Source organism: Grus americana, chromosome 3 (assembly GCF_028858705.1).
Source record: "Grus americana isolate bGruAme1 chromosome 3, bGruAme1.mat, whole genome shotgun sequence".
Taxonomy (NCBI): Eukaryota; Metazoa; Chordata; class Aves; order Gruiformes; family Gruidae; genus Grus; species Grus americana.
In genome coordinates this window covers 51,651,474-51,669,468 of record NC_072854.1, presented here as the reverse complement: position 1 = coordinate 51,669,468, position 17,995 = coordinate 51,651,474, and the positions used below count along the sequence as shown (strand labels likewise).

The 17,995-nt window shown below is 35.3% G+C and overlaps 1 protein-coding gene across 4 annotated transcripts in view; it reads right to left on the bottom strand.

Moving 5' to 3' along the window:
• The window catches only part of SLC16A10 (solute carrier family 16 member 10), a 78,019-nt gene that overhangs the window by 27,903 nt on the left and 32,121 nt on the right, over positions 1-17,995 (bottom strand). For all 4 annotated transcript variants that reach the window (XR_008576505.1, XR_008576506.1, XR_008576504.1 and 1 more), the window contains exons 2-3: positions 4,972-5,116; positions 2,247-2,685 (exon numbers count right to left, since the gene is read on the bottom strand). Coding sequence is in view for 1 of the 4 variants with exons in the window: in XM_054821473.1 (XP_054677448.1) it covers positions 2,247-2,685; positions 4,972-5,116 (584 nt within the window). In the remaining 3 variants the exon portion in view is untranslated. The remainder of the gene's footprint in view (positions 1-2,246; positions 2,686-4,971; positions 5,117-17,995) is intronic.

Here is a 17,995-nt window from a genome sequence, read left to right as displayed (position 1 = left end):
GGTACATAACACAAGTAGTACCCCAAACCTCCATGGATTCTTTGTGTATATTGAAAGGTACTTAAAATAAATTTTCAATAGAAATTTGAATCGTTTTAAAATATTAAAAAAGTCAAGCTATTTTCCATTTAATAATGCTATCTGCAAAGCCAAGAATGAAGGCTAAGCATCTTGTTTAGAACAGTTTTATTTAAAAGTAGTGGAAGCTTACTATGCTTTGTTTAAGAAGATTTTCCTCTTTGATTTACAAGAGGACCAGAGAATTATACAGTAAAATTGAGTATTTAGACACAAGTAAATTAAAACAAGAACTTGTGGGTTTCAGGAGGGGGTTTTGATAATAAAACTTATCAGTGAAGAGCTCTTAAGAGCTGGTGAAGCTTCCCATCTCAAAAGTGGCATACAAAGCAAACTTGACTACCATTGAAAATTTTATGTTATAGTTAAGCTTCATGGTTCCTCTGAATCTGAGCAAAAAAAGAGTGCTGGAATTTAAGTCTCTTACTATAATTTTGAGGTAATTTTTTAAATATTAGATTCTAACTGTACTTTGGAATAGTTTTATATTGTTATCAAACATCATGTTAGAAATAGCCTTGATCGAGTTGTTTTCAAGTACTGGAGCTGTATTTCGCAATCAGAATTTGTGCCAATCTGATATGGGGGGAAAAGCACTTAACAGGAATGAAAGCACACTCTAAAAAAATGTATATAATATTAAAAAAAGATAAATTACAAGCTTTTTTCTTAAATATATTTTAGAGGTTCTAAGCCTCTATGACTGCATATATAGCCTTGTTCTTCAGTTCTTTGCAAGTGTTAACAAACATTTACAATCTATCCAATAGCTTTCTCTACAACACTTCCCTTCTACTCCTCAAAACACTGTTTTATTTCAAAACATCTCTACAAAACTTATGGGGACATAGCATAAGATGTTACCAATAGCCTAGTCATCCGATTGTATAGTCCTTTGAAATTCTATGTGTTATAGAGTAAGAACTAGCCATGAATAAAAGTCAGTTTACAGCTGCTCAAACCAGCCCCACCCTAAGGTAATTTTTAAAATAAATATCTGATGCAGAGTCAGTAATCTAACCAATGTATTACCAGGAAGCAGTGACACCACTTGCTGTATACATTGCATACAAACCCATGGGCTTTTAAGGACTTAAGATTTTTGACAGAATTCAAGACATTTATTATCATGATTCTTACTGTTCTATCATGGATGAATAATAAATATTAACACAATCCTTCTGTTTTCATAATGGGTACTAGCTCTACTAGTCCATGCTCTTTATCAAATACTCCTGAATATGAGGATGTGTAATAGAGCATCCCATTGCAGGTTGTGGGCTTTTTTCCTTTTCCCTTTTAAGCCTTTTTGGTTTGCACCAGTTCAGTTTAGACAGTACCACCAGAAAGCAGTTCAAAAATAAGTCACCATTTAAGTAATGCAATGAGTGCCAGCCAGAATCATTTCATGTAATGCATCTCCCAGTTGCATCAAAGTTTTAGACTAACAGTGTACTACGAAAAAAATTCTGCTAGGGAAACAAATTAACTTCAGTACATGTATAGAAATGGCTGATTGACAGCTTCCCCATCATCAGAAGCTAAAGCTCTGCATTACTGTAGATAGCAATAAAAGTCAGCTGAACTGGTAGCTAGAAGCACCAGATAACAGGATTATATTATTGCTATAGTGGTACAATACAAAGCTAGTGTTTGAGAGTCAGAAAAATCAAAGTATTTTGCTTTTACTAAACCTGGAAAACAGTTGATAAAATATACTCTAAAAATGCACATTTTAACAAACATACCTCAGTTTAAAGGAAGAAAAATTAGAAGCTTTACCTGTTTTCTGTTATTTACTCCTTCCATTATTCCTCTGAAATTCACAAGTAGTATTGGCAATGTATGCAGCCGAGTACCAAAATAAAGAATTCTCTTTGGAATAGGACAGAATATTTTTCAAATGTCTCTTTCCATAGTTAAAGTATTTTAAAGCTTAGATTGAGAATGAGGAACTAAAATTTTAAACTGGCTCAACTAATCGTTCTGATTAGAGCCCTGGAATCTCTTAATCACAGACAACATCAAAATTAATTTCATGTTTCTCCCACCCACAACTTGCACTTTAAATATTGCTTCCTATCACCAATCATTTTCTTACTCCTTAACACAAAGGGAAAAAGCTGTAGTTTTAAATACATCATATGTAGGAAGAAACATGCACTTACCAAGTGAACATAAGGCACGAAGTATCCAAAAAGTGCAGCTGGGATCCCAAAAGCCCAGATACGGTAACTGAGAACTTTGAAAACAGAGAAATTGCAAATCTTTTTTTCAGGAGGAAATTTGAACTTTCCCTTCTTTCCTCCCTCTTTGTCTTTGGCATTGGAAACAAGGGGTTTGTACGTAAAGCCAGCCAGGAACAGAACAAACATAAGGATGCACAGGACCCGCAAGGTGTTGTATAAGCCAACAGAATCGATCAAAACTCGCAAGAGGAAGGGCAGTGACACAGTGAACAAGCTGCTGCCTGCAGTGACGATGCCATTCACCAGTCCAAGGCGTTTCTTGAAATAGTGCCCGAGAATGACCAAGGATGGCTGGTATGCAAATGAGCAGCCACAGGCAAATAAGATTCCGTAGGTGAAATATAGAGGTTCAATGGTGCTATATCAAAAGAGAACAGAAAAAAATCATTAGTGTTTTGTACAACACTACGCTCACATTCACCTACCGTATGCAAGACAGTTTTTCAATGAATTGACATTTACAGAAGTTAAGAGTTTGTATGTACTTATAGTTGAAATATACTGTGTCAGCTTAATTCAGCAATTGCTCTTTTTCCACTGAAGATTTCATTGAATTTGCTGAACAGATAAAAAAAGCAAAATTATATTTAAGTATAACATCAAATAGTCTGACTAGAAGAAAGCTTTAAAAATCATTATCAGGGTCTATCAGCCAAATGTCAGTTCAACCATTGCTGGGTTGTTTCTTTTTTTTCTTTTCCAAAGAAAATATATTTTTGATTTACACATTTATTCACTTTGCTAGCAGTTCAAACAATACTGAATACTCATTAACACAGAAAAATCAAGTATTTGCATAGTTTATTACACTTATAGAAGCAGTAAATCATATTTACATTTATCTACTACACAATGTTTTCCTTTTAGAACATTGACTTCTGTATCTGAACTATACTCCCTTAATTAACTGATAACATCATAGGCATAAATCATTATGTTACTTACAGTAAAATGAAACACCAAGAATGCACATTAACATGGCAGTTATCTAACAATTTACCTGCCTCTCAAAGTGCTCCTCAAATTCTAAAACGAAATTCAAAGAAGTGAAAATATTTTTAAAGCCTTTATAAAATAACTTCCTTTTGCATGCCTTTTCTGTGCCCTTTTTCCATTGGATTTTGGGGAAACACAACGATGACAGCATTTTGTTCAAAGGAAGAAAATATCTTTGCTTTTTCAAGAGGTTTAGTTTATAACAAGACTGTTTTAGTATTCATCACTATCGTGAAGCAAGGAAGAAGAAAGACTTTTCCAAGATGCATTCTTTTAGTTTTTACCTCAGGTGTGGTAACAAGCCTCTTAAAACTTATCAGGAAGTGGGGTATTTTGTTTGCTTTAGGTAAAATGAGTTCAGCGAAATATTTGCGCTTGGATTAACCAAAAAATAAAATAAAAATCAGAAGCTTGAGCAAGGAACAAGAAAACAAAGCTTTCTTTTTCCCATAAGTTATTCCAAGAATAAACATAAGCACTACCTACATAAACTCAGTACCTAGGACAGAATTATTTGTCTTCTGTTCTTGTAAATTTGTGGATATGTTTTCACATTAGGGGACATATGCCCAAACTAGACATATTAGCTTAGAAACAGTGCCAGACAACATGGATATTCATCCATGCAGATCACAGCCAGCTCACAGCTATCTGGTTCAGAACACAGGCACAGAAAACATTTTCACAAGTCTGTCTGTATAGATACATTGTCATTTATGTAGGAAACTTCTGAATTTTGCTTTTGATTGTTCCTGTACTTATTCTGCTAAGGGTAGAAAAAAGCAAACAGAGAACAGGAGGTAACTATAGCTTATTTTCCTGCTATTCTTTACCCTATCTTCACTAACCAATTTCTGCTGATAACTAGAATGAGTAAATTTCCTGTTTCCTCGTCTTCTACTGTGTATGTCCAACAAATCAGCCATTCTTGAACTTCTTAGGATTTATTTTGCAAAAGTTAGATACATACAAATAAAGATACATAAAAATAAAATAAAGTTAGATACATACAAAAAAGTGTAACCTGAAGGAAAAAAAAAAGAAAATCAACTAGTGTTCAGGTTCTCAGTAACACAAGAAAGAACCGACATTTTCTTAATAAAACAAATAAACCCCAAGTACATGTCACTGTACCAAGGCTTTCACTATCTCAGTGTTTGGCAATTGGACCAGTAAGAATAGAAGAAAACATCAAATTTGACTGAAACATTAACACCTTCCTGGAAGTCCTACTGCATATTTATCAACATTTAAATAGTGTTTTAAAAGCAAATGGGGGAGGAGGAGAAGACAAACAATTATTATGTACCTGCTAAAACACAGTATGCATCAAGAAAACATACAAGAAGCTTATCCAGGACAATGCTGCTGATCTTATAGCATTAGTCTTGCTGTTGGTGCATTTATAGATAGCAGTTTCTGTTAAATAGGGAGTGCTGTTATGAGGTTATAATATATTTTTTAAATTACTTTTGAAGTTGAAAGTATCACTTGGAGTTTCTACAAGTCATGGCTTGAAAGATAAATGAAAACAAATAAAACAAGGCTTCTACTCTAACAAAGTAACACTGCTTACTCCTTCATATTCTGTTGATGGGACCATGTAAAATCTATAAAATACTTTGAATGTAAAGAAAAGAATTTTTACCTTACAAAAGAACTTGAAAGGAGTCCAGCAAATCCCACTGCAGCTCCAACAACAGCTACTTTTCGACAACCAAACAGGTCTGTGAAGATACTGACTATTGGAGAACAGAAGAAGACCATTCCCATAGAAAGAGAGTTCACCCATGCTGCAGAATAGAAAAAGACAGCATTTTAGAAGACCAAGTGATTTCAGCTTTCAGCTAGTATTTATTTTAGCTCAGCAACATAAAACCGTAGATTAAAAGTGAAACAATTGGGTAATTATTTTAAAAATATTTAAATACATTTTTGGAATAAAGCCTGACTCATTTACGTAATCAACTAATTTAGACTTTATCAGCTCAAGGAATGCAAATAGATATAGAAGTTGTTACTTTTTCTTTTTAAACACAAATATTCCTCTAGTGAGTAACCTAGTATTCAAACTGATGACGGGGCCATTAAAGATGCCTTTGAGGCTCCATATCCATTCTGACATCAATTAGCACATTTCACTTGATTTAATTTTAGACTTTAATGACTCTAAACAGCTAGGTTTGCTGAAAACAAGTGTTAATTACATAGATCTAGATCATACTGAACATTAATGAGTAACATTAATCAGCTTTTATATTGTAATACATACATTAGGAATATGATTTTACTTTAAAACTAAAAGAACATGAGCTACTAAAACCACTTCCATATATGATGGGAAAATGTCACTACATCTGATACTGCTGCAGCTTTGCAGACATTGTTAAAACTGTACTTTGTTTATAAATGACTCTAAGATCACTAAATTCAGTTCAGATGAGTATACTGAAGTTTCAGCCAAAAGTGTGGGGTTTATTCCAAGTGTATCAAAAATCTTCAAGTAACTTTGGTAGAAGATAATTTGATTCATTTAAAATTAGAAGTCAACTTTCTGCTTCACTTCATGTAAGTGTTCATCATTTACCTGCTATCATCTCATCATTCTTCCAAATATGTGACACTGATATTACACCTAACAGTTCTCCCAGGGCAAAGGTAAATCAAGCTCTGTAACACAATAGTTACAAGTGGGTAAATGCCCCCATTTTTTGGGAGCAAAAGAATATTGATCTAAACAGGTAGTAGAAAAAGCTGCTGATGCAAGATGCATTGGAAAAAATATTTTAACTTTGAGTTGTATGGAAGATGAAAGAATTCCTTCAATCTCGAATGGGTTTAAACTGTGTAACTGGAATTTTGTTCAGAATATCTTTCCTAAAGACATAGTTAGATTAAATAATTGTGATTCACTGATAAGGGCAATGAAAATTATCTGAAAAAATATAACTAAGACCTAATGAAGAATATTTGCAAGTATGTCTATCAATACCAAGACTTAGAAGTAGCATTGTTAAAGCTCCAATGAGTCCTACACATTGATAAAGACACCATTGTGCAAGGCACTAAAGACAGAGCAAAACAAACAAGCAAACAAAAAATTGTTTCTTCAAAGAGTTTACAATGTAAATGAAAGACAAAAGGGAACAGATGGCTAGAGAAAAAAACAGAAATGAGAGTACAAGAAATAAAACCTTTATTTTACAGCAAACAACAATCTCAATGAACCATGACCTAACTGTTGGGGCAGGGAGGTGGGGGCTGTTATTGGGGTTTTTTGAGCATGTGATAAATATAATGAAGTTTCAAGGCACAATTTGAAGAAGAGTGAGGTACTTTTATGGGTATTGGCTGCATTTCCTAGGTATAACTAACCCAGACAAGACAGCCCTACCAGACTTGCACCTCTGCAGCAGAAACATGAGCCGTACAAAGGGAGAGCAGGAAGGACTAGAAAGAATAAGGCCCCCATAACAATGACTGAAAGGCAAAGACTAAGTTTATGAAAGGTCTGTCCCTTCTCTTCCTCTGCAGTCAAGGAAGGCTCAAATGCACCTTGAATGTGGCAAGAGATGACTTGGAGATCTGTCCCATGTTACAGCCCAGATGGTTCCTGATATTGCAAGGTAACATTGTACCATCTGCAGTTTGTAAGCAGAAATCGGAGGGATTAAAGGCCCTCACACAGACTGGAGACCAGCCAGTTGCAAAGCTTCTAAGTCCAACCTCTACAAGACTCCTCATCTTTTTACTTATCTTTCCCAGAGTGAGTTATATAGGCCCTGAGGTTCTGCTATCTGAAGGAAACTGCAAACACTGGGAGGTAGAATGTCCATGACTTCTTGTCACCCCCCCAAAATAAGTGATAGCTCCACCACCACCAACAGTCCCCAGTACCTCTACATGACTTGCAGAGCAGCACTAAGAATCACAGAGTACCTATGCCACCTGGCTAGTGTATCTTGCAAGGCCAAGAGAAAAGGCAGCTAAAACTTGAGAAGTGGGCATTACAAGACCAGCTGTCATCAGATTCACAGTGGTATGAAGGGACCAAGGAACAGTTGAACCTCCTGTCAGCCTTCCTGCCGAGGTATGAGAAGACAAAGGCGGCTGTGTTATGGGAATCCAATCTCACATAGGCAGGTACATGCACCCCATTCATGGGGACAAACAGGTAAAGAAACTGGGCAATTGAAACAGATTTTAAGTAGCTTACATGAAATCAGATTAAACCACTTCAGAGCCATAAAGTCCAGCAGTCCTGATTTCCAGTTAGCACAGGCCACAATTCTCCTTAGTGTAATCAAATAGTTTACAGTACTTTTTAATGGCTTATAGAGCTAAAAATAATTCGTATATAAAAGCCTGAAGTGAAAACATTCAGCTCAAATTACATTCAATTAACAGCATGCTGACTTTGTCTCTTGATGCTTCCAGGTACTAGTGAAAGAAATATGCCTTTCTTATCACTTGATTCTCTCTTCTTGTTACAACAAAAGGCAAAGCCTAAAAGAGAGGAAAGGTTCCCTCTGATTTTAAATGCAACAGACAGTTAAGAGGAAGGACAATGGCCTTATCTGAAGCATTTCAGAAATAACAGTGCAATTAAGTTGCAGAAGTGGGAGCTCATGCTCTTCCACTTAGCTACCTAATGGAAACTGCAGCCCTTTAATTTACAACTGTAAGTTAATATGAGGCTCTTGGGTCCTACAGAAATATAATTTAGAGATGGTGTTGGCATATCTCGTATGAACAGCTTTATTACTTAATGAAATGAACCTCACATGTATGCATTGTTCAAGCAAATTTACTGTGTTCCTCCTGCAAAGAAGTATAGCACCAAAAAGATATAAACAGAACAGAATACATTTAAATCATAAATTTCCTTAAGGCAAATAATTCTTACTGCAGTATGTTGTTGATCCTATGAAACTGATGGATATAAAATATATTCAGTAGATCCAAGTAATTTTTCACTTTGCTCAAGTACATTTTCAAGCATTCTTGCACTTTTTTATTCCGTATGAAAAGGGTACAATGAATTGTCTTCCACATTTTTTAATAGAAATTACAACAACTGTCCCAAATAAGTAAAATGAAAAATTACAAATGCAGCTTGCCAGGATAATGAGAGCTTTCTAGAGCAGTTATTACATATTAATTAAAACATTTTTCCTCCAGGCTATTGGCTGCTTTCCTGGCCACAAGCTGGCTATATTCCAGAGCTGCTAATTCAGATACTAATACAGCACCTAATTGCTACATATAACTGTATTCATATTCATACACAAAACATTTTGATTGCCACAGAAAAGCTATCCTTACTTTAAGGACTTAAGCCTTCCTTAAGGCACTGGAAGTTAAGGATTAGCTCCTCAAACGTGTAGTTGCAGAATAACCAATTCCCAAGTAAAAGTTATCCTTAAGATAAAAGTAGCAGACCAGAGAGCCTGTTGGTAGCATCTATACTGAAAAGTCTGTTTATGTCACTGAAACGTAACAGATAAAAAACCCCTTTATTATAACTAAAATTATTCCAAAATAAGAAGTTACAGCTACATGTTATTTTCTTACCCATTCACTACAACTGTATGTACTTCACCTATAATCTGAGTATATGTCCTCATATTTCTTTAATTATTTCTCTGTTCAACTACAAAACTGTACCCCACCTATTCCACAAATATGCTGCCATTTTATTATGAGTCAGCCATATTTTAAAGTGTGTTTTGTCTTCAGCAATAAATACAATATCTGAGCATTTACAAAATCATTCCCATAGTCACAGCTGGATTACATAATACATACTTATCTACCAAACTATGAACCAAGCTGTTAAATATTTTAGTTCATTCTTTAGACTCAAGCACCAGGACTTACAAGACAACAGAAAAGAAAGCATTAATACCATATTGCATTGGAATGCTTTATCATGCATAAATTTAAATTAAGGTTACTCATCCGCAGCATTCCTCTTCACAATCAAAGTTTTTCTATGCTTTACAACAAGAATCTTATCAGTTTTACCCTCACAAGTGTCTTTCAAGTGGTTGGCTTAACACAGTAATACACCCTTCATTCTTTAATGAATTTCAAGGATTTTTTTTTAATATCTTCCCCTGAGAATTTTCTGGTTTTGATGGGGAACAAAAAGCTACTTACTGTCTAGTAGACAAGTGATATGAAGCAAGTGAAAAGAAGAATATTTAAATTGAGGATTCAAAAATAAAGTCAAAAATATTTTTTTCCCTACAGTAAAAAAAGAAATCAAATGTGTTTGTGTAGCTCACACAGCAGTACAATTACAGCTCACCGGATACCTTGCAGAATAATCTGTTTGGCACTACACATACTAAGACAGAAGCACAAACTGTGGAAAGAGAGCGCAAGCTTTTACATTTGATGTAACATTCTCATGTGCGAAGACCTATAGCTACACTGTTTTTAAGCACTTGCACAATAGACTAGCCAACCATCTCTTTACCTTCTGCTTACTGTCAGACATCCTTCCTAAAAATAAGTTCTCCCACCATCTCACTGTTACCAGTATAGTAGTTCAGGCCATGCTATACTGCTAATAGTTTTAAGTACAAGTTATAATGATGCTGGATGAGAAATTCTTGCATTAACTCGTAATGAGCAGAAAGTACAGAATCAGAGACAAACTGCTTCAGAGTCAATCTCTTTACTTACAAGATGGAAATAATACTTCTCATACTGAAAGTGTGTGAAATTCCTGTTGTTTTGTGTGAAGTACTCTACAAAGATTTCCAAGAAACAAATTATTTTAAAATGATTGTGTAAAATAAACCATTAAGGACAAGTTCTATGAATGGCAGATGTTTAAAAACATTTCATTGTCTCACACTGAAAAGGTTTGTGCAGAAGCAGCCTATTACAATAAAACCATAATGCAGAATTAATATAACTGCTGAAATAATGGCACTTAACTTCTGAAAGCTCAACTTTAATAGTATTCAGGAGGGTTTTCCTTGTACTTGGAGAAAAAAAGGACAATATTTACAATATTAAAATCTTCATGCTTCCATTAAGTTATTAGTTATGATTTATGCAAGAATAAGGAAGCCTGTATGTACTCTCCCAGCCTCAAATCATTAACAGCTGAGGGACTTCCTAAGCCAGTTTTTGTTTGTTTTGTTTTTTCCTAATAAACAAATTTTGGACAATACTTTTTTTTCAGTGTATTTATCAATATTATAGCAATTTCTCCTCCATGAACTGCCATCCTCTCCTGGAATACTTAAACATTTGCAACATCTTACAGCAAGCTACTCCGTAACTCAACTATGGGCTGCGTGAAGGACTTCCACTTCTATTATGGCCATTTACATACAAGGATATTCTCTTCAGCAAAGCAGAAGATTGGCTTCCATGAGATTTTATGAGTGTAGCTTAGGAATTTGAGAGATACTGTTTTGGAGGAAACAGAAGTGGTTGTTCAGAGTTATTTCTGGAGATAATTTGCTTGTCTCCAGCTAGTATTAATAATTCCTTGCCTGCATAATCACATTTACATGGCATTTATTTTTAAGAATAAAAGAATTGCAATATTGTGTAGATCAAAGACTGGTTTAGCCCAGTATCCTGTTTCTGACCACCACACAGTACTTAGACAAAGAACATTTGAAAAAGGGATAGCATCCTGCAATACTTTTTCCCTGGCTATGTCCTCCCAACATCCAACAATAAGCAGCTTAGAAACCTCCTAAGTAGAAAGTTGCATCTAACCACTCCTCAAGAACATTTAGCTCCATCAATATTGCTTCAGCTTCACTGCATTTTATTGCAATCAGTTACAGAGCATGCTCAAGCACCAGCACCACATAAAAATAAGCTCTCCTTTATTTTGAACCTGTTCATACTTTAATTGTTCTAAGAAATACAAACTAATCATCTCTACTAAACTTCCTACTGGAACCTATGATTTTATATGTCTTTATCAGATCTGTTCATACTAGTTTCTTCTCCAGATGAAGCATGGTTTTTTACTTTGTATAGAAGATGTACTTTTCCCTCTTCCCCTTTTATATTGAGTCTAATTGTATTACACTGTTTCTGCAACAGGGTAGTCAAAACTGTATACAGTATTTAATGGGAAAAATAATAAGTTTTGTGCTAACATAACTTTTTTCATCCTCTATCTTCTAATTATCCTTCCTTTTATTTTTTTTTTTTAATTTTTAAAGTATCACAACTGCTTTGGAGTAAAGATATTTAGAAAACTATCCCTGACCTTATTTTCCCCCCAATAGTAACAACTGGTGTATAGGCCATTTTCTTTTTTTCCCCACCATGTATTTGGATTATATTTCTCCCCATGAGACACATGTACACTGAATTTAATCTGCTTATTAATCACTCAGCAATAACACAAGAACTCAGCAAGTCTAATGGTCAGCCACCAACAGTCATGTATGAGGACAAGCTACTAAGTCTGAATTTGTTCAGCCTGCAGATGAGAAGACCAGCAACTCAAAAAGGAATTTAAATAGTGCCTCCAGACATCTAACAGGTGATTATTACAGAACAGAGCTAGTCTCTTCAGTGGTGCACAGTTACAGGGCAAAAACCAAAACTGCAATAAAGGGTATTCCAATTAGATGTTAAGAAACAATTTTTCATCATGAAGGTAGTCAAACACCAGAATGCATAGTCCAGAGAAGCTGTGTAATTTCCATCCTTGGATATATTGAAAATTGACTAGCCAAGGCTGTGAATAACCTGATCTAACTCAGAAGTTAAACAAATTTTTTAACATAGCCCTGCTTTAAGCGAGGGGTATCAGACCAGATAACCAGAGTCTCTTCCAACTCAAGTTACTTTAAGACACTAATTTATGGAATAATACTATTCTAAGCCCCTGCTTCTTGAAAAACTGGTTTCTGAAAATCATGTTAAACATTAGCAGTTCTTCAGAAAAAAATTAGGTTGGCAATATTAGGCCAACCACCAATCCCTTGTTTGTGAATCTTAGATGTAAGAACTCCTTCAAGTAAGGAAAGAAGTAAAACTAAGCCATAAGACTAATCCCCCTTTTTCCCCCCCCTTAGGAAATGGGAAGGAGTTGAGGGTATCCTTGAATTCTAAGCCAGAGATCCTTACAAGTAGATCTCATAAAACCTATTGTTAGCATTATAGATGTAAGCTTCATTACTTAGAAATTCTTTATCTCCCTCCTAATGATGCACTTTTTCCATCAGTATTGTTTTATTCTTGTTGTCTGTGCCCAGAAACACAGGGTTACCCTTTGCCTAAGGCAGTCTAGACACATCCTCCTTTATCCATTATCTAATTTTCTTTCTCCATGGAAAAGCTAGTAATTTCCAAAAGAGGGAATTGTTCAACAGATGTTAGGTAACCAACACAGCAACCAAACCATTAGACCCAGTAACTATCAGAACCTCCTCCCATGTCCAGAGAGACTCTGTAGGTCAGCCTCCTGGAAATTGCCAACTATTTTTATCCAACCTATCACTACTCCAAGATGACATCAAATGCCTTGTGCTACATACCTTGCCTGTGAAAATTGTTTCAGAGACTGCTCAGTAGCTTCTCATGAATTCTGAGGAATTTCATTAATTGTGGGTGCACAAGGGAAAGCAACTGAATTTCCACATACATGTTCCCATTAGTGAGCAATCCACAGATCACAGAACAGTATGTCAGTAGAAAAGGAAAGCAGATGTTGAAATGCATGTATTGACACATTTAGAATTCCTAGTGTCAAAAGAGTACATTGCTTGTTCTACTCAAGTAATCTGTTGATCCCATTAGAGAAAGTCTGTGTTTAAGGACTAAAAATAAATTTATGACATAATGCTGCCACAGGAAATATCCTATACTCTGAACTCGGGTTACATGACTACAGCTTTCAGTTTGCTTGCTTTCAAGTATATAGTTTGCAGATGTCTGAGCTAGGCTCTCCCTTAAAGCAATACTATCCAAAAAAACAAACAAAAAATACCCCAATTTAAATGAAAATTTTAAAATATTTTGGACAAAAAATTTACCACAATGAAATACCATCTCTTTTGGACAAAGCTATCTCGAACAGGCTTTAAGAATCAGAATGATCTATAAAGGATCTAATCAGATTTCCACAACACTCAAAGAGATCATGGCCAATACACAGATTTATGAACGAGGGACTAGTGGAAATATCCAACAGGAATAATTTTTTCCCCCCACTCTTTTTCTTGTCCCTGAGGAACAAGTCTTTTACTGAATAACCTTATTACTGAAACATACTGGTAGCTATAATGAGTCAGAAACCAAGAACTATACATGACCCACTGGATCCCAGTAAAGAAGTCTTTGAACAAACACCCTGTTTCTGTATCACAAGCATGAAAGCGTAACCTCTTTTCAGCAGACATTAAGTCACTATCAGACAACCTGAATTAGTTTATTCTCAATGAAAAGACTGAACTCAGATTTTACAAATAGCTGTAAGCTTTCCCGTGCTTATGCATAGCATCTCTTCAGTATACATGCCTTTGACAGTTCAAAATGATACTTCAGGTTTGTATGTGCCATTTTGATCTTGATGCAACAAGGTGGAAAGCAGCATAAACTTGCCAATATGTTGTAAAATTAGAAAAATAAGTTCATATAGTAAGAAGTAAGAAACAAAACGAAACATTATATCAAGTTAGAACATACATGGATTTCTAAGGCTTTATACACCATAAATGTTCTGACATGATGTTCAACACAGATGAAAGACCAAGTGCCAGAAGACATTTACATATATCCTTAATACAGTGATCCTCCCCAAGTTTACCATTTACAAAAATAGGACTAGACTACTTTCACCCTCTGCCTTCATAAGCAATGACAACACAAGATAAGAATTTCTACTGAGATCAAGTCCTTTGAGCACAAGCAGCAGGAAAACAGAAAAGTGGATATTCATGCACTAACATCCTGTATCACTGCAACTAGCTGATTACTTAATTACTATCTAGTTTACACTTGCTAAAATAACAAGCTTAGGCAGACTTTTGAGGATTTTTTTTGCTTGTTGGTTCCCCCTTTAACAAATCAACAAAACAGATAATGGTGAATCCAAAGTATCATGGGAAACTGATGATGACATTTTCTTCAAACTATAAGGCACAAAATAGGAACCTGAAATAGTTAAAGAGAAATGTTCTTATAGGCAAACAACTTTTACTACTAGGGAGAGTGCAGATCTGTGTAGTTTAAAGAGAGGAAAATAAACAAATGCTTAAGTTAGTAAAAGCTAAAACAAAAGCTCAAATGTAGTAAGTGCACTGTTAGACAAAATATTGCTGGCAGAGATTATAAGTATTAAGCCTTCAGAAACCTTTAAAGGAAGACTGAAGTCAATCATTAACAGAAAAACACGTGCATCTGGATTTCATGGCAAACTGAGCTTGACCTTTGACACTTAATAAAGTCTGAAAATGCTGTGGTAGGAAGAATAAACAAGGAACAAATCGATAAGAATTGGCTGTAACCACTTGTTTTTCCTTTTAGAAGTCATACAAGAATGTTTTCTGCTGACTGTCTAAGACAGCTTTCAAAGTACAATGTAATCACATTTTTTACTAATGCCTAAAAAAATAAAAATTAATTCCAGAACTGATTTCCAGGCACATTATCTTTCCTTCCCTCCTCCCAAATTAGCACTGGTTTTTTATTCATGTTTTTTAAATACCACACAGTTGAACACCACAGATGACATTCTGTTTTGACTTAGGATCAGTAACATTCTGCATAAGAAAGTATTAGCTATTAACTTCAAAGATGACAGCCTGATTTGCCAGAAAGGTTTAATCCTAACTGCTCTCACAACCAAGTTACACACATGTTCCAAACATATCTGCAACAAAACATGCCATGCAATGGTCTCGTGTTTTAGAGCTACAGCATAGCTTAGACCTCGAGACTCCAATTCCTAAGTTCTTAATGGAGCTACTATTCTTCCTCCTTTCCCCCACCTCACTTGCACTGGGGCAAGACCTGCAAATCAAGGTTGCCTTTTAAATGGCACAAGCATGCATTTCACTTCTACAGCATCAGAAGTCCTTATGAGACCATGAAGATAAAAAACAGACAAGAAGAAGAAATCTAACTTCACAAGCAAGCTTGGTACACTTTTTGAAGTTCAGGAGCATAGTTTGCCATCAAGCAGCTCACAAGCTAACTCTGAACCCATCAGGATTGGCTAAGAGACCCCATCACATCTCAGTAACTTCATAAGCATCCTCAGGACAGATTATAACAGCATGTATCCTGATTACATCAACATATATTCCCCCTTATGTTCTGTAGGTCCCTACAGAATAATCAAACTTAATTTAGGTCTTAAATCCACATCTTCAAGGCTCAAACTGTTACCTAAAAATCTCCTAATGTTACAAACCATCCTTCCCCACAAGCCACCCCAAAATAGTCATTAAGAGCATTACATTTACAGCTTTAGAGGCAAACAAGTCCCCATTTTCAGCAAGGGACAGACTATTTAACCATAAAGAAAAAGAGTACACTAACCAAACCCAAAATACTACCACACAGAGCAAACAAAACAGAAGAACAAGTGATTTTAGGACAAATCATTTAGATGCTGTAACAGGTTTTTTTCAAGGTAAGATCTGATTGTTGAACTACCATCTACTTCAAAAAGGAAGATTCTGTATTTATATAGAAACAAAAGTGTCTATTTTCAAACAGGACATGTCAATCCAAAAAACAAACAGGTGTTCAGAGGTTTGTGCCTGCATTGGGTATTACAAGTACAAACATTGAACTATGCAGCAAAATTGTCTTTCCAACTGTAACATTATTTTGTGCTACAAGTTATGTAGAAAGTTACATTTAACTTTAAAAGAAACAATCTTAAGGTAAAGTAAGGTGACAAGTTCAGTATCTTTCATAAAGAATGCTTACTTTTTTCCTCAATATTTACATATAAATGTATTACCCTAATCACAAATACACTGCCAAATGGAAATACATGTCCAAAACTGGACTATTTAAGTGTCACTAAATGTTGTTTTCACAGGCTGAGAAAAAGAGGATTTACATGCATCATTTTCTTCCACATCTGCCATTCTCTTCCCTTCAAATACTGAAAAGTCAGTAAAATAACAGGGGTACCATAGGTTTTTGCACAGCAAACAGATTAAAGTGTTGCCCCTTTCAGAGTATTAACAGGAAGAGGGAATCATTTGCATGGAAAGCTTGATAAGAAAATACAAGAAAAAGCATATGACGGGGTAATTCTTTATCTCAGCATGTGCCCTTTATATCATGCACATGACTCAAGTTGTGCCCCCTGTAACCTTTGTAACCAAGTGAACCAGCCACTGTAACTCTAGACCTTGTTCTTCCACCTCACTTCCATCCAAAATTTTCAAGTCTGCCAGTATCACTCACTGGGACAATTAACTATTTCTCACTAATTTAGTGTCCAGCTACTCAGGCAGTTATCTTATCTGGTCCAGCAACCCAAATGCCCAGGTTGCCACACATTTAGAAAGCCTGAACAAATAGCTACTTTGCACACACAAAGTAATTTTATCTTAGATATACAGTTGATAAACCCTCATGAGTGTGACTTGCTGCATATGTAATATTTCACATACACAACTGAAAAATTGATCTGACAGAATCAGACCACAGGAACTAGAGCTTGAAGTACTTCCTGGCAGATTTGGAGTTCACATCTGTCCCATGTAGTCCAAAATCCAGTTTGTGAAAAATCAAAAGCAAGAGGTTATACATATGTTTATTTATTCATAATACCAACAGGATTTTGACTAGAGTCTCTATACACTGCAAATACCAATGCTAACAACTATAATTTACATGATGAGTATTTACAGTTAGTAAAGTACAAAAATTCTTAAACAAAAAGCTTCTGTTAAGCTGTTGGATCACAGCCCCCCTCTCCCAATAATTAAATTTTTTTTGTTGGGGTTTTTGTTTGTTTTTTGTTGGTGGTTTTTTCCCCTTAGGAAACACTACTGAGTCAAACATGAAAGCAAACACTTACCCAAAACTGTTTTACAGGAGCACTGTATTTATTTTAAGTTCATATTCTACAGCTAAGAATTTAAATTTGTGGTGGGTTGACCCTGGCTGGAGGCCAGGTGCCCAAAGCCGCTCATATCACTCCCCTACTCAGCTGGACAGGGGAGAGAAAATATAACCAAAGGCTCATGGGTTGAGATAAGAACAGAGAGATCACTCACCAGTCATCATCATCATGGGCAAAACAGACTTGACTTGGGGAAATTCAATTTATTACCAATCAAATCAGAGTAGGATAATGAGAAATAAAAACTAAATCTTAAAACATCTCCCCCAACCCCTCCCTTCTTCCCAGGTTCAATTGACTCAGTCACTGAGTTTATCCAAATAAATAATTTAAACTCAGTTTTTCATAGCCATTTTCATACAACTTCCATATTTCACACTCGGCACCAGGTACTTCCACAGCAAAACATAGCATTCATTTTAAAATACAAATAAATGGGCAAGTAATTGAACTACTTGAGCACTGTTTTATAATTTTAAAACTACAGTATTTCTTTTGAGCTGATATTCTATTTGCTTGAGATAGGGCACAAATTTTATTCTGCAACATTTGTCACATATATATAGGTATTCTTTAGCATTAC